Source organism: Rhinolophus ferrumequinum, chromosome 14 (genome assembly GCF_004115265.2).
Source record: "Rhinolophus ferrumequinum isolate MPI-CBG mRhiFer1 chromosome 14, mRhiFer1_v1.p, whole genome shotgun sequence".
Taxonomy (NCBI): Eukaryota; Metazoa; Chordata; class Mammalia; order Chiroptera; family Rhinolophidae; genus Rhinolophus; species Rhinolophus ferrumequinum.
This window is the reverse complement of record NC_046297.1, coordinates 13,573,301-13,599,581: the sequence shown is the minus strand read 5'-3', so window position 1 is coordinate 13,599,581 and position 26,281 is coordinate 13,573,301. Positions and strand designations below refer to the sequence as shown.

Below are 26,281 nucleotides of genomic sequence, written 5' to 3'. Positions count from 1 at the left end.
AAACTTCTGAATAAACAAAAGAAAGTAATCCAGAAAAGGAGGAAAGCCCAGGTCAAAAGTCCTCTTTCTCTAGCTCTCTTTGACTTCCTTACAGGAAGAAATAATACTCTCTTACAGATCTTCTCATGACAGCATTTCAGGATTTATTATATTGTGTTTTAGTTTTTTGTTTATGTCTCTCTTTCTAGGCTGTGAGCTTTCCAAGTTAAGGACCAGGTCTCATGTATGTTTTTATCCCTAAATCAAGTGCTCAATAAACATTGAATCAAATTAAAATTGATTGTGTAGCTGTTACACATCATGATTTCTGAAAAACCAAATATTAGATAATAGTAATGAATAATTTATTTTTTCCCTAGGCTTTTGAATTTTAGTATAAACCTTGTGCCCCGTGGTATACGTCATCCAGTCTCTACTGAAATTTTTCCCACTCTGTCCAGAAATAAGTATGGAACTGGAGCAGTTAGTATTCAAGCTGGCAGTGCTTTGCTAGCTAAAGATGGTATCTGCTTTATAGGAGACTTGGCTTCACACAAAAAAGATAAACTTGAACAGCTTCAATCAGGTAAACAGTATTTTTTTCAAATTGATTTTCATCTGTTTAACTTATAGTCTCATCAGTGCTGAAGACTTATTAACAGTCAAGATTGTATTGTACGCATTTTAGAAACTGAGAAATTGCATTAAATGACATTTCTCATTTTACCTTTATAAATAAAGACAGGAATTTAATGGGCAAATGTACTGTTTTAGCCTTTGCTCTCAGTTGTGCTAACACATGAGTTTGTATTGGGTCAGATTTATTTCCTTTTCTTGTCTTATTGCATTAGCTAGGACTTCCAATATGATATTGAAAAGCAGTAGTGAGAAGGGACATACTTGTCTTATTCCTGATCTTAACAGGAAATCTTTGAGTTTCTCACCATCAAGTATGATGCCAGCAGTAGGTTTTTTTGTAGATGTCCTCTTTCAAGTTGAAGGAATTCCCCTCTATGTCTAGTATACTGAGTGTATACGCATATATATATGCGTGTGTGTGTATGTATATATATACATATATATGTATATATATACATACATATCTATATACATACATATATATGTATACATACATATATATATATATATAATTAGTGGATGTTGGGTTTTATCAAATGCTTTTTTTGTACTACTGCTGTGATAATGTGATTTTTCTTCTGTAGCCTATTAATATTATGGATTACATTAATTAATTTTCAAATGTTGAACCAAGTTTGCATACTTAGAAAAAAATCCCACCTGGCTGTGGTGTGTAATTCTTTTTATACATTATTGGACTCAATTTGCTAATATTTTGTTGATGTTTTCTGCATCTGTGTTCACAAGAGACGTTTGTAGTTTTCTTGTAATGTCTTTGTCTGGTTTTGGTATTAAGATAATGCTGATTGGGCCAGATTTATAAGTAACAAAGATATGGATAGATATGGACTGGCAAAAGAGCAGTCAAGGCCTTGCATTCTCGGGATACCAACAAGAATGTGCAGCAATGATCAGAGTACATGGCATATTGCTTCTCCCTATAAGGGAATGCAGAAATAGATCCACACTAATACTGTCAATTGATTTTTGATGGCACCAAAGCAAGTAAATGAGGAAATGAAAATTTTTTCACCAAATGATGGTGGAACATCTGGCAATATAAATATATGTGTGTGTGTGTGTGTATAAAACAAATTAATATCTGCTCACCTCAATTATACACAATAATTAATTAAAGATGGATCATAACCTAAATGTAAAAACTAGAACCATAAACCTCTAGAGGATAACATAGGAGAATATCTTCATGACCTTAGGATAGGCAGAGATTTGTTAGAACCCAGAAAGCAATAAACAGAAAATCACTGATAAATTGGACTTTATCAAAACTAAGAAGGTAGACACATCAAAAGGCCCATTTAAACAGTGAGTAGGCAAGCAAAAGAAAATAATTACATATATATATCTGACATAGGACATGCACTTAGAATATAGAAATAATTACTACAAGTCAATAATTTAAAAATAACCCAGCAAAAAATGGGCAAGAGACTTGAATGGCGACTTCACAAAGGAAGATATACAAAATGACTAACAAGCACATGAAAGAGTGCTCAGTATCATTAGGTGGGTATCAGGGAAATGAAGATAAAAACTGCAGTGAGATACCAGCACTCATACTAGCAGGGCCTGCTTCGTGGATGTGGAAGAAGTACAATTGCACAGAGGCCCTCCTTCCCCTAGAAGAGCCAGGCACTTGGTTAAAACACTACTCTCAGCATCTTCAAATTTGTAACCACAAGATTGCCACAGGGATACGAAAGACTGTTTGGGGAATATAATCAATAATGTTGTAAAGATTTTGTAGGGTGTCAGATGGGCACTTGTTTTATGAGGGAGACCACGTCATGGATGGTGTAGATGCCTGATCACTGCTCTGTACACTTGAAGCTGAATAATAATGAATGTCAACCATAATTTAATATATACATAATCACGGGATGTGGAGTGCAGCATAGGGAATAGAGTCAGTGGAATTGTAACAGCTGTATATGATGTCAAAAGGGTAGTAATTGGGGAAGGGGGGTTATCACTTTGTGAGGGGTGTAAATGTCTAACTAGTACATTGTTTTGTACACCTGAAACTAATAAAAAAATACTCTCATAAAAAAATTTTTAATAATTTTATCATTTAACTTGTGTTTTATAAGGAAGTCCAGTAAGACAGTGGAGCTTGCACATGAGCAGAGGAGATACCGTCACACGTGTCCACGTGCTGCCCTTATTTCATACAGCATTTGCAGTCACTGTGCGACTTCTGTAACACAGTTTGTAATCAATTTGATTCTCACTGGACTCCCATGCATTGTGCTCATGTTCAATGTCAAATCATCTTCAACTGAGTAACAGGGGGGCACTAATAGCCCCAAGACGCTCTCCATTCAGATCAGACTTGCTTTTAAGATAGAAGAAATACGGTAGCTTTCTAAGAAACACAAAAGATCAAGGAACCCATTATATCCTTTCTTATTTGGTTACTTCCCTGTATTTGCCAACCACTTACACTGAAAATGATGATATAGGAGGAAAGGGAATGATAGGGAAACCTATAGTTTCTTTGCCTTTCAGTCCTTCCTTATTCATTAGGAAGCTGAAAGGAGAGAGTTTGGGGGAAACATGTGCATATCAAGAAGTAGAATAGAGTTTGTGCAGCATTTCCACTGCTCTGGTAAGAACAATCAGTATAGGTATATACTAGCTACAAACTATTAGTGATTCCACATATGAGTTAAATGCTCATATATTTGTATTTAAGACTTTATTTGCACAATATAAAGCTAAATGGTAAAATTCAGGCTAATAAAAGTTTTTAATTTTAGAATGGCAATTCTATTACATTTTTTGGTAACAGTTTTATTGATGCATAACATACAATTCACAACTTAAAATAGTTTACTGGTTTCTAGAATATTCACAGAGTTGTACAACCATCACTACTGTCTACTTTCAGAACATTTTCATCACCCTAAAAGGAAACCCCATACTCATTAGTAGTCGCCCCCCAAATCCCACCGTCCCTGGCAACCTAATGTATTTCTTTCTCTATAGATTTGCCTATTGTGGACATTTCTTGTAAATGGAATCATACAATATATAGTCTTTTGTGACTGACTTCTTTTACTTAGCATAATGTTTTGTTTTGTTTTTTAAGATTTTATTGGGGAAGGGGAACAGGACTTTATTGGGGAACAGTGTGCATTTCCAGGACTTTTTTCTATTGGGGAACAGTAGTGTGTTTTTCCCAGGACTCTCATCAGCTCCATCCAAGTCAAGTTGTTGTCCTTTCAATCTTAGTTGTGGAGGACGCAGCTCACCTCCAGGTCCAGTTGTCGTTGCTAGTTGCAGGGGGCGCAGCCCACCATCCCTTGCTGGAGTCGCACTGGCAACCCTGTAGTTGAGAGGACATGCTCCAACCAACTGAGCCATCTGGGAGCTGAGCGGCAGCTCATTGACTTCATTCTAGTTGCGGAGGGCACAGTTCGCTGGCTCATGTGGGAATCGAACCGGCAGCCCTGTTACCCAGAGCCCACTCTCTAACCAACTGAGCCACCTGTCCGCCCTAGCATAATGTTTTTGAGGTCAATGTTGTAGCATATATCATTACTTCATTCCTTTTCTAAAAAATAATCTGATAAAATACACATAAGATTTACCACTTTAACCATTTTTAAGTGTACAATTTAGTGGAATTAAGTATATTCACAATGTTGTGCAACCATCACCACTATCCATTTCCAGAACTTTTTTTATCATCCCTAATAGAAACTGTACCCATTAAACAATAACTCCCTCCAGCCCCTGGTAACCTCTATTCTACTTTCTCTCTCTGTGAATTTGCCTGTTCATAGAATCCCAGTCCTTTTTTATGGCTGAATAATATTCCATTGAACATATACCACTTAAAAAACTATTCATCTGTTGATGGACACTTGGCTGTTTCTACCTTCTGGCTATTAATCATGCTGCTATGAACACTGGTATACAAGTATCTGTTTGAATCTCTACTTTTAACTCTTTGGGGTATACACCTAGAAGTGAAATTGCTGGATCATAGGGTAATTCTATATTCAACTTTATGAGGAGCCACCAAACTTTTCCAAGGTGGGCACAGCATTTTAACACCAGTAAGGCATCGCTATTCTAATTTCTCCTTGTCACCCCTATTACTTTTATAAGTAATAACATATTTTTAAAGGTAAAAGCTTTATATATGAGTACTCTTAACAGCAGTTTTCCCCTGGTTTTTGATTAAGAAGCCCACATTTTAATTTTACACTAAGCCGCACAAATTATGTAGCTGGCCCTGGCTATTAGAATGACAAAAATTAGAAAGATTGACAACTAATTTTGCCAAGGATGTGGAGAAACTGGAATTGTCATGTATTATTGATGAGAACATAAAATAGTACACCATTTTACAAACTGTTCTGGCAGTTTCTATAGAGTTAAATATGTATGTACCTTATGACCCCAGAGGAAGATAAACGTGTATAAGAAAGACTCTGTTATCATGAATGGAGAGAAGACTAATTGAAGAAATATTTGAGAGGTAGAATCCTAGTAAATGGATTGAATTCATAGATGGAATGGTTATAAGGGGTGAAGGAAGGATAGAAAGAGACTAGGATGTTTCCACATTTTTTCGTTTGCATTTTAAGTAGATAGATGCTGATATCCCTAATTGTGAGGAACGCACCCAGAGCCATTTGAGGAGGAGAAATACCGAATTTGGTTCTGTACATATTAAATTTGAGATATATTTTTCCCTAGTCATTGTAGTTCATATTCTCTCTCAATCTTTTCCTCTTTCATTCCCACATAGGTAGCCCACTTGCTATTATTTTTTTCTATTATAAAAGAATATTGCTTAATTTCAGCCTCCCTTGTAAGCCTGCACTATATGACCAATCTCCTAACCCTCTGCCTGTTCCACCCAGATACTGACCACAATTCCAGCCACATGCTTTGGACTGCTGGTTCTCATGAAGTCATGGGACATGTAAACATTCAAATATTTTTCTTGCCTTGATCTTTTTATGGAAGATCTTTTTATGGAAGAGCCATCCACAGCTCACAAAACAATCACATAAACTTGTGTCTTTACTGTCTAAATTTTAGACAGTAAAATTCTATGTAATAATAATTGTTATTGATTTGTAGATATACAGACCAAAATTAACTTAAATAACAAATGGGTAATGTTTTTTAACTTAGTTATGGAAAGCAGAAGCATCACAGTATACATCCCGGGAAAGAAGTTTGGGGATGATATTGATCAACAAATGACTTTTCCAGTTCAATGCAGTTTTTGGTCTTTTGTTGATATGGATTCATCTTCAAGGAAAAATATGCAGAAACCCAACACTCTTATTGGTCAGATGGTAAGATATATGTATATTTTTTGTTAGAATGTTGTTCAGGGAATGTAGCCACAGATTTTAATGTTTTTGTTGTTCTTAATGTTTTGTTATTAACCCATTTCTATACTTAATTGGGTACTAGAACTAAATAATGACACAGTTTGAAATTTTTTTGTTTTTTCAGTCATACAAAGCAAGTATCTGCTCACTAGAAATTATTATTTGAATAGGTAATGGGGGAAGCTTTAATGAATAATGTGTAAGAAAATTCTCAATGAAAAGCATTTAAAAAAATTTGGTCACTATAAATGTCCATGCTATTCAAATTCACTTTAATTAATAATTAATAATAACAAATAATTGTTATAATTATAGGTATATAATTTAATATAATAATATAAATATATGGATAATTTAAATAATTTATAATTATTTCCAGTGTTGATGAAAATGCCAGAGTTTAATGTTTGCCTTTTACATTTTTGTTTACTGTAGGATTGCAGTTTGATTCCAGCTAATCTTGTAGAGGCGTTTGGATTATTGATTAACTGTAATGAATCATCTCCTTGCCACCCATTTCTTCCTACTGTGCAACATACTTTAAAGAAAGCCATTGATCCTGAAGGGCTGCTTTATGTAGCTTCTAAACAGTTCACAACTGAGGATTTTGAAAAGGTAATGGTAGAAAAAATGATTACCAAGAATACTTGAACTAATGTGTCTCAGTCTAAACAGAACTCTTTTTGAGCATTCAATTTTCTTTATTTCAAATTGTTTTATTCCAACTTGCTTCTAACTTTTAAACATTTTAAGGACATTGTATAGAAAATATTTAGGCTCATAATTAAATAAAAAACTGAATAAGGACATAGATATTAAAATGTTGAGTTTATTCTTTGCACCATCTAAATCCTCACAGCTGAAAGACTCTCAATGAAAGGAAAGCCAAAAGAGAATATTTCTATAGAAAATTATGAGAAGCTGTATAGCTATACAGTTATTTACATTTTGTAGACTATTCAAAGGGATTTCCTTTATGTGAATGCCTTTAACGTCCTGACTGTAGGGAATATCTATCATGACTCACTAACTCATTGCAATGTCCTGACATGAAAACATGTGTGGCATGTTCAGAGAACCTGAGAGTAGATGATATAAATTTAGTAACAATTTTCATAGCTATTAAAGATACTCAAGTATTTACAAGTGAAGCCCTTTTAATATTAACTATTTAGAAATCTGTCCATGGTAGAGATAAAGTATCTGGGTAAGATAGATAAAAGGCAGGGAATATCGGGAAGTGGGAATCCATGAGTCATTGTTTTTTTTTTTGTTCATACCTGCTTTCCTTGAGGCATATTGCATGGGTTAAAAGTTGAAAGGTGAGGCAGACAAAAATGAATTATGAGCATTGTTTTTTCACATAGATTAGAATGGAAAAACAACAATATTGATAATACAATAAGGTCTTTCTGTTTATTTCAGTATATAAGAAAAAAGTAGTTTGTCTCTAGGAATTAACATACTAAATATGTAGATACACCAATGAACCGGAGAAATTTTTACCTAGTTTTTCCCAGAAAAACAAACAAAACAATGGGTTTATTAATTAGTCAGGTATTTACTGAATATTATATATATGTATATACATGAGCTTATTTCTATTGTTTTATATTCTCACAGAAACATGAATTTTTTACTTTAAATAGGTTATCATTTAACAGATCAAAACAAGATACATGAAACAATTAAGGGACAATTTAAGTGCTAAACTAGGTGAGACTGACTAAGGATTTCAGGATTCAGAAAGGAAGAGACCAAGTAGAATGCAGGACTTGGGAAGATTTCATAGACGAGGTGCGACCTTAGTTGGGACTTAAGGAAAAGTAAGAGTTAGATGACAGGAAGGAGGGGCATGCGAAACAGAAATGAAAAGAGGAGCAAAGGCATAAAAGTAGAAATGAGTACACATGGAAAACCGTAAGAAGACCTGTCTGACTGGAACAAAAAATATTATGGAGTCATCGGAATTAAGATCTGGAAAATTTACAATAAGACTTGAAGCTCAGGCAAAAAAGTTTATAGTTGATTTGTCAGACTAGAGAGAACAGGCTGGTGTAATGGTGAAAATGATATCTCCAAAAGATCAATCTGTCTATCAAACCAAACACATTTGATGGAATATGTTGCAGCCTGGGCTCTCCAGGAGACATAGTGAGATGGAGCTTACTGTGCCGTTCCTTATTAGGAAACGCTCTTCTATCCCTACCTGTAAAAGGGAGAAGGAAGTGGGACTGGACCGAGGAAGGAGTTGAGCTGCGATGTAGGCCCAAAGTTAGCGTTGCAGGCCCCACAATGTGCTGTGGAGCTAAAGAGACCCACCGGAGTTCTCCTGCTTTGAACAGAAATAGAGGGGCTTTATAACCTCCTCCCCACCTCCACCTCAGTCAGTCGTTTGATATGAGGCAATCCCTGACGAAGTTGACAACTGGAGGCCAGTGTTGACACCACTCCCGGCAGCTGGGGCAACGGTCCTTTCCTGATAGGGTATAGGTGGCACATCACTGCACCTCCATAAAGTAAAACCTAGAGAGGGCTACTGATGTAATTAATGGTGTTATTATCCAGTTCGGAAGGCCCGGAGGGGACTGTGGAGTATAAGGAGAATAAAGAAGACAGGATATATCCAACCCAGGATATACCCAGATCCTTAAAAAAGTTATATTTAAAATATAAATAGTATAATTAATAGAAACCTTATTATGGTTAATTTTTCATTTTGGTTCTATGAGTTTAAAAGCAGAAAACAATTAGGACGGTGACAAGTCTGGAAATGATGTCATTGAATAAGGACTTAAGGAACTGGGAATCACTCAGATAGAAAGAAAAGCACAAAATTCAGGAAATGGATCAGGGGTAATCATTATGCTGACGACTTATTCTCTCCCCAGACCTTGCTCGGTCTCCAAGGCCCATGTCGGTAGTAGATAACACAGTACCTCCCACATTGCTAGTGTTTAGTTGTGTTCTTTAAAAGGAAGAAAGGGAGGACAAGGTCTAGGGCCAATGAGGGAAAGTTAAAAGGAAACAAACTGTCAAAGAATTAAAGCTATTCAGAGGGAAATAAGCTTCTGAGGAGAGCTTCTCTCTCCCATTGAAATGCTCTGAGTGAGCCTTTATTCCACTGGAAGCAAAGACTTGATAGTCGTTCCAGTACATTTCACAGAACATTTCCACACTAAGAAGGGGGAAGAAATTATTTGGGGTAAACTTTAATCTAGTTCTTACAAGTAAAAGACTATGATTTAAAATGCTCAATGACATTGGGGTGGCTCCAGATATTTAATCAATTTTGATATAAATAAAATAGGCAAACTTCAAAATAAAATGACAATATACTTTGGATTTTTATAATGTAGATTCTATAATAAAGTTTAAATCTCAATTTTTTCACACTTTTATTTTAGCTGCTGGCTTTTGCAAAGAATTTAAAGGTAGAATTCAGCTTGGAGGCAGAAAGAATAATTCATGGCTATTATCTAGCAAGTCGCAGAATCAGAACAGATTCTGTATACGGATCAAAACTGTCAGCATCTGCATTAAAATATTTGTAGGTATTCAATGTAAAGTTTTAAAGCCAGTATTAACTTTTAAATGATGTTTAATTATCTGTTTCATTTATTTCTTTGTTTGATTGCTGGTTGGCTGGTTTATAATTTACCTTGTTCTAAAAGAATTTAAGGTGACTTAACAGTTCTTTTTGTTATATTGTTACATCATTTGAACCTTCAATGATTTGTTTTCACTAAATGAATTTTTATTGGTCCCTCTGTGTAAGATGTGGCTGAGAAAACTGCACTGATTTCAAATGCAAATGATTTTTGTTTTTAAATGTAGCTGTTTACATTTGTGGGGAAGAAGAAATTTTTCTTTACCCTTTTGGTTTTTTTGGATGGTCTAATCATTAAATTGACGTAAAACAAATGAACAAGAGAAAATAACCAAATTTAATTACATGCGTATATATGGGAACCCCACATATGAGAGAGTCAGAGATCCCACATGCATGAGAGGTTCAAGGACGGAAAGTTAAAATGGGTATATATGGCATTCTGAGCTAAGGATGAGGTAAGGCGCCTTGGAGCTTCAGAGGGGAAGAAGGTCATTCACAGGGCAGTAAGAAGAGCAGATGTTCAGTCATTAGATGTTTGCCCTGCCCTGTAGATAGGTCATAAAAAGTTATTTCTGGTAAGCAGTCTTGTTATGGGCCAGGCCCCAAATTTAAATTCTTTCAGAGAGAGGTAGAAGTTTCTTGTGAGCTTGCAGGGTCTCAGTTGTCTTCAGCTCAAAATAATCCACATGCCACAGTGGTATATCTTGGGGAGGCCTGTTGTGAAGCCCTTCACATTCCAGGTATTTTGTAACTGAACCTAGAAAAAAAAATCTTAAGTATATTGTGCCTTGTACTTTTAAATACTTTAATAGGCTCATCTATTATTGTTCCTTGAAAAGTTCTTTTAAAACCTAATTCTTATTATCAAAGTGAAGTACAGACATAGTAAAGAGAAGTCTAAAATAGTGAGTAAAGTGTCCTGTTAACCCTACCCATTTCTATCTCATTCCCATCACTGTTAACAATTTTTGTGTATCCTTCCAGAAATCATTCAGTCAAATACTAGCATGTACAAATATGTAACTTAAATATATGGTATATGGTACACATTTATTTGCATATTATATATTTTAGATGAATGTTATTTAAACATTACATATATGTTATAATGTATAAATATACATTTATATAGATAGCTATCCTTTTTGCCCAAATGGAATTATGCATGGTATACTTATTACACTGTCACACCATCAGCACATAAAGAATTGCGTCATTCTGTTCTAAGAGCTACATTACAGTTTTACTGTGTTGTGCTGTAGCTATACCATAATTTAGAGTCCCCTATTAATAGACCATTACTTCATATGACATAGATTAATGTATAAGCTCAAACATTAATCTAATTATAAAGTAGGACCAAGAGTAAAGCAATCCATTAAATAAATAAATATCTTCTTATAACTGCAATATAAGATAAGACAAATGAATGACTGGAAGGAAATGTCAAGTATAGGTCTATAAGAGATAACTATGTTTAGTTAATTTCTCCAACTGCATATTTAGCTTCATAGAGTGGAAAAAATGCTAAAGGTAGAATCAACTGTGATATTTTAAAATGGTAAATAGAATTGTATAACGCTTTTCATTTTCTGAAGTAATATTTAAAATACTTAAATCAATACTCAAAGCTTAAAAGGTTTGAAAGTCCTTTTTCTCATAATGTTTTTTCACTGTAGTAAAAAGATAAACTCACATATCCTCATTTTATATTTGAGTATATTGATAAAAAAATAAAGCAGGGTTAATTTTAATGTTAATTCTACCTTTTCCCACTGTAGAAATAAGCAGTAGAGGTGGAGATGGGGTTTATAGCAAAGTAAATGAACCACTACTCAGAAGAGTCATTAACCTTGAATTTCTCTCCTATTCTATAGAAATACATATCTAGTAACACCATCCTTGCTTTGCTAAAGAAGTGGAACTGAACAATACTCTTCTCTTTTCCTAAAAGGCTGTGTACATATTCTGTCCTGGTCAACATTTTTAGAAGGAGGTTGGGTGAGACATCAGGAACATGATAATCAAATTTGTAAATAAGCAACTCTGGAGAGATCTTCACAAAATGAATGATGATCTTAATGTAACAAGAAGAAAATTAATAGGAAAAATGTCATATCCTCAATTAGGTCCAAGCTCCCTGTACAAGTATGAATGGATAGGAAAGGGTGATGTGGCTTAATATGAAAAAGACTTGAAATGTTATTCTTTTTATGCTTAATATGAGTAAACAGTATAACATGGCTGTTAATAATACTGTGCTTTGGGGCTGCATTAATAGAATATAGTATCACGAGTAAGAAAATGCTAGTTCTGTCTCTCCTCTACTCTGCTGGTCAAATCTCACCTGTACTGTACTGACAAGGAATATTAACCAAATCTGGTCTCTAGGAGAGGAGCCAGGACGATGCGGGGCCTGAATGTTATGTCTCATGACATATGAAAGGAAATAGGAATACTTATCTTGGAGAAAAGAAAACATTAGGCAACTAGACAAGTTGTCTTTGACTATTTGAAGAGCTGTCACATTTAAGAAGTATTAGGTTTGTTCTGTAATCCCAGAAGACAAAACTAAGGACCAGTGGGTGGAAATTGCAGTGAAACCAATTTCATCATACACTTATATAATCTTTGTGATTGAGTTCCAAATTTTTCAGTTGCCTTATTTGAAATTACAAAAACCCTGTGAATTATTATTATCCCCATCTTATAGCTGAGCTTCAAAAATTAAATAATTTATACAAAGTCACACAACTAGTGAATTCTGGAGACTTAGCTTCGTTTTTCTGATTCCCAAGGCCAGCAGTCATTCAAGTACATTACGTATGCCTAATGAGAGCTTAAGCGAGATTTTTCAGGTAATCAAAGGCAGTTTAAAAATAAAAAATAGGGCCGGCCCCGTGGCTAAGGCTTCTGGAGCTCCATGCTCCTAATGCCAAAGGCTGCTGGTTTGATTCCCACATGGGCCAGTGCCAGATGGCTCAGTTGGTTGGAGCACGGGCTCTCAACCACAAGGTTGCCGGTTCAAATTCGTCGACTCCCGCAAGGGATGGTGGGCTCTGCCACCTGCAACTAACAACGGCAACTGGACCTGGAGTTGAGCTGTGCCCTCCACAACTAAGATTGAAAGGGCAACAACTTGACTTAGAAAAAGTCCTGGAAGTACACACTGTTCCCCAATAAAGTCCTATTCCCTTTTCCCAATAAAATCTTTAAATAAATTTTAAAATAAATAAATAAATAAATAAAGGAATGGATTGTTTCATGACTCCTGATGATTCCTACGAGAAGCTCAAAGGAGACTAGACAATAATTAGTATGGGATGTTGTAGAGAAAATTCAGTTATCTGATGAGTATGAACTTTGAGCTCAAAGATCTCTTCCAACACTGAAATTTCAAGATTCTTTGAGGACTTCAAATAGATGAAGAACTGGAAGAAAATACCAAGGATGTGTCTGTAAGAGACATTTAATTAGGTTAATTTTCCCAACTGTGTATTTATCTGAATAGAACTTGAGTGGAGAGGGTATAGAATCATAAAGATAAGCCAGGGTGGAAACGAACACTTTGATGATAAGTCAGGATACTTGCTTGCTCTGGAAAAGTCTGTTTAACTTGGTAGGGAAAGAATGCTTTGGAAAAAAACCTAAATTTTTTTAAAAGTAAGAATATGCTGATCTTTAAGGTGTAGCTTATATTTGCATATGTCTTGGTTTATTCCTGCCAAAATATATTATCTTTATAATATCAACATATTTTGATTGGCATCAATTTTCTTTTTAGAGTTTCCCTATCTGAAGCCCATGCTCGACTGAACTTAAGGAATAAAGTGATTAAAGAAGATGCACTAATAGCAGCCTTATTATTTGAAACATCTCTCACATTGAAATATGGTAATCTTTTAAATTGTTAATGACTACAAATAATTATATTCAAACATAAATATTTTTAGTCTTAAATTTTTATATATATTTTAATTTCAAAAACAATACATTTTTATCAGTTAAGGCCTGTTTTAATTTGACGTTTACTAATTGTTTATAAGTAGCATCATCATCTGATATTTCTTATTGTGCATGATTGTTTCTGTACTTGAACTTTTGCAATTTAAAGAATTCTAGGAAAAAAAACTACTTAATACCTGATTTTAAATTTATCTTCCTTTTAAAATAACATACAGCATTTAATTGTCATTAAGTCCCCCAGAGTGGAGTTAGGTGCGTAGCCAAAGAAAATATGATCATCTTGTATGACCACCTTCTCCAAATTGCTAGTTATAATGTTATATCTATCGATAGCATTTTATTATTTGAAATGAATGGATTTATTATGGTTTTGATAGTATAAACATAAAAGCGCTCCTAATGTAAGAGTGAAGAGAGTTATTCTCACAAAGTACTTTGTTGAATTAGGTGAGACATTAATTTTGATGAGACATACCATGCTTCAAACCAAACTTTAGTTCCAACCCTCAGACTGAAAGGATGTTTTAACACTGACTTTTCTATGTGTATGTTTAGTGCTTCCATGTGCTTTAAATTCAATTTATATTATAACTTTTTGCAAATATCCATTAGAACATTAGAACTTAGTTCTATAATTATCTAAATCAAGCATTCCTGACCTAGGATTCATGGATACTTAGAGTCCTAGGGGCTTGTGAATCCCCAAATTACATGTAAATTTGCACATATATGTGCTTTATACCTTTTTGCTTAGGGAGATGAATCACAACCTCTAGAAAAGGTTAATTATCATCCTGAATTCGTTTTATTTACCAAAAGAGAAAAACCTAGTTCCCAGTCAATACTAAGAGGAAGGATATATAAATATTTTTATTTTTAATTTGCTTTATCTTTGCATTCTTCCTTTTCTATATTTAAAACATATTTGATAAAATCTGAGACACATTGTTTTATGTACCGTAAAGAAAAAATGCTGCCAATTTTACTGTGATATGCCATCAAAATTGTTAAGACACAACTAGATTTCAATAAGAAGACATAAATGTGTGTCTGAATTTAAAAATTATGTATAATATTAAGTATTCCTGTGGTAGGCTATGGCTATTTTCACTTGGTAACTTTTTTGTCAAGACTTTCTTTGAAGCATTTAAGGAAAGGTTTGTTGAGGGAAGTAAAACTATGTGAAGATTTTTTTCCCTTTTTTCCATAATACATTTCAATTAGGTATATTGATCTTTAAGTCTTAAGCAAGACAATGTTAAGAGCTCCTTAAGTGTTATTTTAAACAGAGCAGGAAAATCATCCCTACTTAGGGATATTTTTCTTGTATGCAAATTAGGTGAATTAGATTTAGGAGTCGGGGAAGCAGGGAAAATTAAGGAAAACTCTGAGGTTTCTGCCTTGAGAAAATGAGTGGATCATGGTGCCATTTACCAAGACTGGGAAGAAAGAGAAAAGGCTTTGGGAGAAAAATCAAATTATAGAGATAAGTTTGAGATACACAGAGATTTCAGTAAATAGATATAAGAATCTGGCGTTTAGAAGAGAGTTCTAACCTAGAAATATAATTTAGGAATCATCAGCACAGAGATGGTACTCAAAGCCAAGGAATGGATGAAATCATGTAGAGAGACCTATACAGAGAACTCTAGGAATGCCCTGGAAGAATCCCAGTATTTTGAAGTCTAGGAGAATTAAAGGAGACTGAGAAGCAGCAGTCAGAATGCAGAAAGAAAATCAAATGTAGTATTACAGAAGCCAAGAAAGGAGAGTGTTTTCAAGAAGTGAGCAGAGTGGTCAACTGTATCATGTGCTACTGAGAGTTTAAGATTAGACTTGGCAGTCTAGAGGTTGTAGGTGGTCAGGATCAGAGCTGATTCAATGGAGTGGGGGGTTTGGGCGGGGTAGCAAGTGAGGATATGGAGAGAGCATACATAGACAACTTTGAGATGTTTGGCTATGAACATGAGAAAAGAAATAGGGTATTAGCTGGAGAAGGATGTGTGGTCCAGGGTGGGATTTTTCTTTTAAAGATAATAGATCATATCATGTGCAATAGAGAGCAAACTGATACCAAAAAAAGAGGGGAAGATCCAAGGAGTGAAGTCCTTAAAAAGGTGACAGGAGATAGGAACCAGAGCACATGTGGAGGTATTGGCCTCTAATACCGTTTCCCCAAAAATAAGACCTAGCCGGACAATCAGCTCTAATGCGTCTTTTGGAGCAAAAATTAACGTAAGACCTGGTCTTATATTATATTATATTATACCCAGTCTTATGTAATATAAGACCGGGTCTTAAATTATAGAAGACTCTGTCTTACAATAAAATAAGATCGGGTATTATATTACATTATATAAGACCAAGTCTTATACTAAAATAAGACTGGGTCTTAAATATTAATTTTTGTTCCAAAAGGTGCATTAGAGCTGATTGTCCAGCTAGGTATTATTTTCTTCAGGGAAACACGGTAGAAGAGTCACTTCACTTTACAGGAGGGAAGAATGGATACAGAATCAAATAGGTCTGTAGATTTGGTTATATACTCTACACAAGGTCATCAGCTAAGTATGAAAGGTTTGAGGGCAGAAGAATGGAATATAACGTCACTGTGTAGGACACAGGAGCAAGTGTGCTAGAGAAACTCAGCAGGATTGTCAGGCAGTGCAAGTGCCCATTTGAGTGATTCATTTAAAGTGAAACCAAGAAATGCCAATTACATGTGATTTTCTGCCTAACAGCCTGAGGGCACCAAGTAAATAAATGGTTGGGTTTGTACAGAGTTGAGGTTTTGATAGGTGAGTGTGGCAGAGTGTTGCAGAGGGGCAAGGGAGTGGGGGGACTGTCAAGGGAGGGTCTCAAATTGGTTAAAAGAGGCAAGTGAATTGAAGGAGGCAGATTGGAGATCTCTCAGATTGAAGTCCTGGAAGCTGGAAGCAGAGGAGGAGGTCATTGAACTCATGGTTTTCAAGTAAGTTTCTGGTGTCATGTGGGGCTCAGCTCCCGCTCCCCACATAAGAACGAAGGATATGGTGAGGCCAAAAAGAAACCCCCACTGAGCCATAGATAGGGGAGTCATACTGCTATGTTCTCGCTGGCGACTGGGTTGGGGACACAGGAAGCAGGAGCCACACGATCCGCAACCCGCCATCCACTTCTCTCTGCCAACCAACCTCACTTGCTAGCTGCAATCCGCGCTTGCAGACTCAGCCACCACCTTCTTGCTGGCCCCCATTTTCTGCTAGCGGAGCCACAGCAATTATATTAGTGGCCAATGGCTCACTGGTTACAGCTGACGGCCAACTAGCCACAGCTGATGGCCATCCAATCACAGTTGATGGCCATTTACTACCTGAGCCAGCACCTTTCCACGTGAGGCCGAGCCTGGAAACTGCACTCCTGGCTCTGTCCCCACACTGGTAATACCAAGTTTCCTGTGACCTTGAGAATATGTGATGGAAGTAAAGGGGAAAAGATCAGGACACAGGGAGGTCAGGAGTTAAATGGGCCATTCACGTGGAAATTGCTGAACGGCAGGTATTAAGAAGAGATGAAGATTGTGAGCCACGGGCTGAGCTGGTTGTTGACTCCACTGTGGAAGGGGAAGTGGTGATAAAGCCTAGGTGCCATAGGCCATCAAAGGAAAAAAGATAATTTTATCAAGAGAAAAATGGGCAAAAATGGTCTGGAAGCAGCAAAGGGGCAGCAAGTTGGCACTGACTCTTCTCTTGTGATACTAAAGTATGCGGGGTATTGGAGAAAAAGCAGCTTCCCTTTCGAGCCACAAGGAAAGCAGTGTTCGCAGGGATAGCAGGTTGCAGGTAAGGCGAAGCAGTGAAGGGAGCAGTCACGGAGGTCTGAGGCTGTGACAGTGTTTGCTGGTGACAGCTCTCGGAAGGTAGCTGCTGACTGCTTGGCTAGCAGTTGTACTCCCAGCCAAACACATTTAGGTGCTCAGTCAATGAATCAATCAAGGAAACAATTTAAGAGCTTAACTCCTATAGTAATATTCAAAGATTTGGATTTAAAAAAAAAATTGTGTTGAAATATACATAATATAAAATTTACCATCTTAACCATTTTTAAATGTACAGTTCGGTGGTGTTAAGTACATTCACATCCAATTCCATAACCTTTTCATTTTCCTAAACTGAAATTCCGTACCCATTAAACAGTAACTCCCCATTTTCCCCTTTCCCCAGCCCGACAACCACCATACTTTTTATCTCTATGAATTTGACTTCTTTAGGTACCTCATGTACATGGAATCATATATTTATCCTATTTTGCCTGGCTTGTTTCATTTGGTATAATGTCTTCAAGTTCATCCATGTTGTAGCATCCATTAGAATTTCCTCCCTGTTCAAGACTGAATAATGTATCTATATAGTCACATTTTGTTTATCCATTCATCCATCAGTGGACACTCAGGTTGCTTTCTACCTTTGTCTATAGTGAATAATGTTGCTATGAATGTACAAATATCCGTTTGAGACCTTGCTTTCAATTCTTTTGGGTATATACTCAGAAGGAAATTGCTGGATTATATGGTAATTGCTTAATTATAGTTTTCTATAAGGATTGCACCATTTTACATTCCCACCCACAGCACAAGGGTCCGTTTCTCCCTATCCTTGCCAACACTTCTTTTGTTTTGCTTTGTTTTTCTAATAGCCATCCTTACCAGTAAGGTGGTATCGCATTGTGGCATGATTTACATTTTCCCAGTATTAGTGATGTTGAGCATCTTTTCAAGTGCTTATTGACCATTTGTGTATCTTCTTTGGAGAAATGTCTATTCAAGTGAAAAGGGTTGCCTTTTCACTCTGTTGATAGTATCTTTTGATGCACACAAATGTTTTATTTTGATAGTCTAATTTTTCTTTCGCTGCCTGTGCTTTTGGTGTTGTCCTAAAAATCACTGCCAAGTCCAATGTCATGAAGCATTCCCCCAATATTTTTTCTTAAAGGTTTATAGTTTTAGTTCTTACATTTAGGTCTTTGATACATTGAGTTAATTTTTGTCTACGATGTAAGGGAGGAGGCCAACTTCATTCTTTTGCACATGGTATTATTTTCTCAGAACCATTTGTTGGAAAGACTGTCCTTTCCCATTGAATGGTCTTGGTACCCTTGTTGAAAATCATTTAACCATATATTCGAGGGGTTATTACCAGGCTCCTATTCTATTTGCATAGGTTATATGTAATATGTCTATAGTTATGTCAGTGGATTTTAATAATTGAGAAATGTAGTGTCTTTATCCTCTATCAACTTAACCCTTATGAAATATATATTAGCATTTCCCTACGTTCCAATACCTCCTCCCCTCTACTTCTTCCATCACTACTCAGCTTGAAAACTGTAATGACTATTTCAATAGATGGCAAATTTAAGTTTCCAAAATTTAAACCTCAAGAGTTCTTCCATTGGTACTGGTACGTTTGTGCATTTACTGAAACTGTTTCTGGCTATCAATAAAAAAATTCAGATTTAAATAATGATTATTGAAATACTTTATTAAATAGGTCAGAACTTAATTTTAAAACTTGCATTGGATATTGTTGAAAATGTGATTTCGTATTTAGCATTTTAAGTATTTCTCATTTACACTTTTTCCTTCTTCACTTAGGGGCCACTGTATTTTGTGTTGCTCCAAATGCAGTATTTCCATTTGAACTGTATGATGAAGAATATTTAGAGCAAAGGGATATCTATCTGACTCAGTGCCAACAGCAGCTACTCCAGTTTATTGCCACATATGGACCTGGGACAACTATTTTTGCTAGTGATGAATAGGCAATCTGAGGAAAACTTTCTTCGTTCCTATTTCAGCAGTGGAAGTGTGACTTTGAAGTAATACTGTACAGAATGCCATCTTAAATGTAAAATGGTCTCTTCAAATTAATTGCTAATGGAGTTAAGACTAATCCAAATCTCAAAGCCAATAGCAGTAATTTAAAACTTAGAATATTAAAAATTCGTTAGCCCAGTATACCAGTGGTCAACAGATAACGCGCATGTATGTTGCAAGCTAAGCAATGTAAAAAAGGTAACTTTATGTAGTTTCCTCAATTCGTCACAAGATGGCAATAGCACTTTAAATGAGTACCTACAAATTAAACCGTTTTTTCTTGCACTTGTGAACTTGATAAATTGATAACAATTTATATAACCAAATGCCTCAAATTTAAGGACTTTTCATCCTTTACTAGATATTGACATGTCCATTACATAAATGTTTTTTTGGAATCCCTAATTATGGAGTCAGAAAAAGCCTTGGAAATTTTCCTTTATAAGCCAGGTGAAACCAAAAAAAAGTAATTTACATCAAATTTAGGAGCAATAATTAGCTCTTTAAATCTAGCTAGTTACAAGGAAGACACCAAAAGTCAAAGAAACCAATTTGCAAAACCAGTCTTCATTTTTGGAGGGAAGATAACTGCTCTGAAAAGGGACACCATGAAAAAATAAACTTGTGCAATTTCGAAATCCTTTTCATTTTTCAAAGCTTTAATCATCTTACCAAAAGAACAGTCATCACAGAATTGCCACCTTACTAACCAAGATGCTATGATGTATCGATTCTTTAGACGATAAGGTAGACAGCTAATTCTATAGGACTTTGACAAATCACTATTTTCCTAGTCATTTGACAGCATTTACTGAGTATCCAGTAGTGCCAGACTAGTGTTCAGTTTCCAGTAAGTCAGTTTTTAAAAACAAAATACATATTACAACTTTACACGAAGACCTTATTTTGTAGATTATATATTTTCCTGGTTCTCTATGAAGGCAAAGCATTTCTATTTTATACTCGGATCCATAAAATGACCTCCATTTTACAACTATAGTATTATGGTTCTGTTGATGAAAAGGGACTATCAAACACTGGGGGTCAATGGTTTTCAAATGTTGCCTCTGATGCAGTTACATACGTTGCTGTCCATTTTAGTTTGCCTTTCCGTATAAAATTATAACCCTGATAAAAAGAATGTCTTCTCCGAGGTAGGAATTCAGTTTTAGAATTCTTATAAATTTTCAACTTCTGGACAGACTAGATCATCCAGTCTCTCCCTTAAAACAGTGTATTACTTGTACTAGATCTGGGGTTACTTTTTTGTTCAAAGGTAAAAGTAAACAAAACTTGTATGTCTCAGGCAAAACCTTTATTTGTAAGTGGCAATTCATTTAGGGAATTTGAGATTCCAACTACTGTTCCCCCATATCCATGGGGAATACGTTCCAAGACCAGTGGATGTCTGTGAAAGCAGGCATATTACCAAATCCTACATATACTGTTTTTCCTATAAATTAGGTACAGTAAGAGATTTAACAGTAAAGAATTATAAAATACTGTATTAAGATTACCATGAGACTACTAAGTGACTACTGGGCACAAAGATGGTCCATGCTACGCAGACCAACAGTACACAATTTAAAACTTATTTCTGGATATTTTTCATTTAGTACTTTCGGATTATGAGTAACTGAGAATGGGAGGGGGAGACTACTGTACTATTTTTCAGGCCTAACAGCAGATTCTGAAGGGGAGGCCAGCAGTTTGTGTGCAATGGTTAAGGCCTGTCCAGAAATCCTCTAAGCCAAGCAAAGGTATGCTACGAATGTCTCCCCAGCTGCCTGACACCTCAGAGAATCACTATGCACAAAGGAGCTAGCCACTAATGAGAGAATATACTACCCCTGAAGTATGTTAAAAACAAATCTGACTAGTGACTAAGAATGGAGCTGTGTAACAATTTGATATATTTTAAAAACATTTTATTGCTCAGCAATTGAAAGTATTCAAACATGTTATTTTCCACATAATTTGTGATCCATGTTTAATAAAATATTAATTTTCATCATTTGCTCAAATTCATGCCTTCTTGACCAATTCATTTTTCCTTCCAAAATGTTACGTGCCACCTCTGAAAAAAATCAGAAACCAACAGTGAAAACCATTCTGTACTCAAAGGCGCAGAAAATCATTCCACTAACACAAAGGCAACAGGAAATGGCTCCAGCCCTTTAGTTTACCAGATACCTTTGAATTAACAGATGTGGTTGCCTGATAAATCATACTTACCTGAGGCAGTGACTTTTTAAACCACAGCTAAGGACTTGAACATTCATCTGCCGCTACCTATATGATGAAAAAGAACATTTCACCATTTTAGTAAAAAAACTGCATTATAGTTGAGTAATTCACATTAATTTCAACATAGATTACTGGCATCTCAGTCTTAAAATTATTTCTTCAAAGAAACCCTCAGCTGGGTAAACGGCAAAAAGTACTTTAAGTCATCACTGTGCCAGTTATTAAACCTACCAAAACATAGTCAACATTTTAGGTACTATTCTTCAGGAACAAAACTTATGTAAAAAAGCACAATTTTAACATTTTGGTACCTTGTGACACACAGTTGTGCTCCTAGCAGTTCAGTCATCTTAAGTTCTTGGAAAACATTCATGACAACCTTCACTCATCTTCAACTCATAGGCTCTGTAGCACCTGGAAGTCAAATATTTTATTGTGAATTTTTATTTGTACTTGCACGTGTTTGCTTGGCATCTTTTATGTAGGAATGGTCCAGTAAGTTTTTTCATACTCATCAGGAACCATAAACAACCATACCAGCAAGCTTCCTGACTCCTAATTAGTTTAATAAAAACTACCAACATCAAGACCACATAGTGGAGTAATTTTGTTTTTTAACATGTCTCTAATGGAACACAAGAATGTACTTGCTGCTTCATTTTTTTAGTAGTTAATATCTGCAACCCCAAATTTAAAATGTCTACAATGATTTGAGAGCGTTACTCCTTTTGATTGATTAGGCCCTAATAATTCCACAAATAATCTTTCCAAGATGGAAATGAATTCATTAAGCATGGGCAGGAAAAACAGGATATGATGTTCCTTACTGTGGCAGTACTGATTTTAAGACATGATGGTCCTAATGAGTACCCAGCCGTTGCTTTTCTGTCTCAAAGCCTGACAAGGATGAGGTATGAGCTAGGTTAAAGGTTAGATATATACAACCAAGTGTGCAGACCTCCAACTAAACGCATTACAACAGCAAATCTAGTAGTTTTGAGAGCAGTCACACATTTTGTTGGCATCATTATTGGACACAGTCCAGCAGAATCAAGTCCCAGGTTGCCTGAAAGCACACTTAGGTACTGCAAAGGGCATGCCAGGGCCACCAATCAGGTCTTCCAGGAGGCGAAATCATTGAACCAGACAGCTATGGGAAGTGATTTATGAAGACATCAAATGTTGGACCTTGCAAAACAATTTATCATTTTCAAGTCTTGAAATGCTGAAGTATTTTACATAATATCAGAAACACAGACAACGCATTATGAATAATTCCAACTTGGAAAATTTCAATTTATGTTTCATGGGAACTACTGACAACTGCTTGCACAATCCCATTTGTGTAAAGCCTAAAACCAGAAAAAAACACAACAGTATTTAGGGATACATATGTGTAATACAATTGCTATCCATCCCACTCCCCTCAAAAAAAACCAAGAGACTAGACACCAAATCCAGATTGGCACCTCAGATGGAAGGGAAAGCAAATAAATACTACGCTATTGGCATTATTCCAGCTATTAAATGGATTGGTATTTATTATGGATTGTATTTATTATGCTACAGGACTTACAGGCATTATCAATATTTTTATCAAACATTTAGTTTGTACATAGGACTCATGCCACTGAGGTCTCAAAAATAAGGATGATTGTAATACAATATAAAATACTTTAAGCCATCGTATTTGCCGTTTGTTTTGGATGAAGCAAAGTGTTTCAAATTTGGATAGAGAAAAATACCACAAGACTATTATTACTAAGTCTCATCGAAGCGGTATTAATTTATAACATGTTTTTGAGTAGGTAACATGTTCTTTCAGTCCCGGTCTTGCAGCTGTTTACCAGTTTCTTCTGTTTTATGTCCAGAAATACACATTTCTATGTAAACCCAAGCATCTAAGGGTATACACTGGTACCTCCTCGGTTTTCGAACGCAATCCGTTCCAGAAGACCGAGTTCTGAAACGTTCGAAACCGAGGTGCGGTTTCCCCATAGAAAGCAATGCAAAATGGATTAATCCGTTCCAGACCTTTAAAATCAACCCCTAAAACTGCAAATTTAGCATGAATTTTACCATCTAATGATACCATAGATCCATAAAATTTACGGCATTCATAAACCAAAATGTTCCTCAACCGAGACATTCGAAAACCGAGGCACCACTGTATAGCAGGCATTTCGGCCTAAGGGCCTTCTATACCGTACATATTATTTTTCAACTTCAATGCCACCTCTTTAGAGCCTATTTACAAAGGAAGATCCAGGAACAAATGCCGGCCAAGAGTTTTACTGTATCAAAATCAAAACTGTTAGTAAAAGAGAATTCCTTCCCAATTTATAGCATGCTCCCCACCACGGCAAGTCGCCCATTTAAGGGACCCTGTTACCATATAGGCCACACCCAGGGGATACAAAAGGGCTCCAGCCAAGGTCTGAAAGGAACACGGAGCCACCGGCCGTGCCTTCAGGCCGTCTTGGTTCCGAGGCCCTTAATTAGTTTCTGAGCTGAGCACAGTTGAAACCCACGTTTACTAAAGGGTCAGCTAACACTCGCAGGTGGTAACTCACAAAATGCGACTGGGCTAATGGTGCGGAGGAAAGCCGCATCAATCCGGGGAGAGGGGAGAGGAAGGTTGATTCCTGGGCCGACCGTTCTGCTGCAGGCAGCACAGGGACGGATTCCACTGGAATGAAGGCCTGGGGCGCCGGAACCAAACGGCGGAGAGGGTCCCCGGGCAGGCGTGGGCTCCAGTACGGAGTTGGATTCCCGGTAGGAAGAGAGAAGGAACTAAGACTGCGGGGACTCCCACCTTGAAAAGCCCGGCGACAGGGGCCCACAGGCGCTGCCGCAGGGGCCGCATGGGTCACATGGCGGATGCCGCTGCGAGGACTTGCCACGTCGGTAGCCCGGCGGAAAAGAAAGCTTCAAGGCCCCGGATCGCTCTTAGGTGTTGCGGTTAGCCCCGCCCCTTCCGGGACCTGGCCCCGCCCCTGCAGGCGGAGCGAGAGGCGTGGGGCGGGGCCCGGCCTGGCTCGTCCGTTTGCTCCTGGGCCTTCGGGCCGGAGGTGGCGTGCTAGACCTCAAGTTTGTATTGGAGTGGCTTTTGGAACTTCCTTAGAGGTTTTCAAGGCTCCTGAGGACCTCGCCTAGACCTAATTCACTGAGTATGTAAATGATTAATCTACCAGTTTGTTACGTATCCAAGCGAGCAAACTGCTCTAAAACGAGGTTCCCATTCCTAGTGTGTTATATTTGCTTGGTTTCTACTCCCTCACGTGGTCCAGTGCTTAAAGAACTGCTGGGATTGAACATCCCAATATAGAGTAAGGATATCTGGTATCGACCCCTTCACGCATACAGAAGAACCGGTTGCCAGCCAAAAAAAATGTTATGTTTTCCCTATATTACAGTGATAACTACGGTTCCTATTTTTATTAATTATAATTGAGGGTTAAAGAGGCATGAATAAAGCAGTCACCTGCCTTGTTCATGAACACGTAATTTGCTATTGATTTTCGTGCTTTGTGTTTTACAGGCAATACCTTGCTTTATTGTGCTTTGTTTTATTGTGGGCCACAGGTGTGCATTTTTTACAAAATGAACGCAAGACCCTCCACCAGCAAAAAGCGTATGACTGCCTTTGTTGTGTTGGTATGGAACCTCATCCGCAGTATCTCTGAGGTATGCCTGTATTACTGTTGTTTCTCTCTGTTATTATATATAGTGTCCCGGCTGCAAAGCACTAGGCTTAGTGCTGGAGAAGACAGGTTCATGATCTCGTTGCAAGAAAGAATACATATACGAGCATATAATTAAACAGTTGCATCAGTAAAAGACACATCATCTCTCCTTTAAAAATTGGACGTCTAAGAAATTGATAGAAAATCCAGTACAAAATATATTTACCTCAAAGAAACCTGGTATGAAAATCTAAGCCTAGCAATATAAATTGTGATTGTACTCATTGACCAAAGGATTCCTCTCTATATAAAGCTTTTGCTGAATGCTTTATAGGGCTTTAAAATTCTTTGGGGCCCCAAGTGGACACTGTTTCTTCTGTCAAGTAGTGGCTTAGGCCTACACCTGCCATCACGGACTCCTCGGTGAATATTACTTGTACAACCTAATTTGGCAGCCTGGGCCGCTATCTCCACCAGATGTAAGCCTTTGCCTACAACTGGGTGGGCAGATGTGGGAGCCACCATTACTGAAAGGTGGAGAGGAGGGTTTGAAAATTAATTCTCATTTGCTTAAATGGAATCATACAGCACGTACTCTTTTTTGTCTGGCTTCTTTCACTCAGCATAATTATTCTGAGATTCATCCATGCTGTTGTGTGGAACAAGTTAATTCCTTTTTACTGCTGAATAATATTCCCATATTTGAATATACTACAATTTATTTATCCATTGACCCATTGATGGACATTTGGATTGTTTTCAGTGCATGACTGTTACAAATAAAGCTGCTATGAATATTCATGCATAAGTCTTTGTAGGGACATGTGCTTTTATTTCTCTTGGTAAATACCCAGAAATGGAATGGCATGGTAGGTGTATGTTTAACTTTAACTTTGTAAGAAACTGCCAAACTGTT

General features: G+C 36.7%; 1 protein-coding gene, 1 long non-coding RNA gene and 1 other non-coding gene across 3 annotated transcripts in view; 1 reads left to right on the top strand and 2 right to left on the bottom strand.

Moving 5' to 3' along the window:
- Positions 1 to 19,793, top strand: part of MCMDC2 (minichromosome maintenance domain containing 2) — a 31,224-nt gene extending 11,431 nt beyond the window's left edge. Inside the window, exons 9-14 of the mRNA XM_033126782.1 lie at positions 360 to 565; positions 5,794 to 5,960; positions 6,435 to 6,614; positions 9,407 to 9,549; positions 13,397 to 13,506; positions 19,211 to 19,793. Of these exons, the coding sequence (XP_032982673.1) occupies positions 360 to 565; positions 5,794 to 5,960; positions 6,435 to 6,614; positions 9,407 to 9,549; positions 13,397 to 13,506; positions 19,211 to 19,377 (973 nt within the window). The 3' untranslated portion in view covers positions 19,378 to 19,793. The remainder of the gene's footprint in view (positions 1 to 359; positions 566 to 5,793; positions 5,961 to 6,434; positions 6,615 to 9,406; positions 9,550 to 13,396; positions 13,507 to 19,210) is intronic.
- A 1,550-nt stretch (positions 19,794 to 21,343) lies between these two features.
- Positions 21,344 to 24,640, bottom strand: LOC117034090 (uncharacterized). Its single transcript, XR_004425007.1, has 4 exons — positions 24,495 to 24,640; positions 21,991 to 22,093; positions 21,668 to 21,724; positions 21,344 to 21,509 (listed from the first exon to the last, which is right to left on the bottom strand). It is a non-coding gene; the product is annotated as an uncharacterized LOC117034090 (long non-coding RNA).
- Positions 21,810 to 21,898, bottom strand: LOC117034243 (small nucleolar RNA SNORD87). The gene has a single exon (XR_004425055.1). It is a non-coding gene; the product is annotated as a small nucleolar RNA SNORD87 (small nucleolar RNA).
- Positions 24,641 to 26,281: the final 1,641 nt, after the last annotated feature.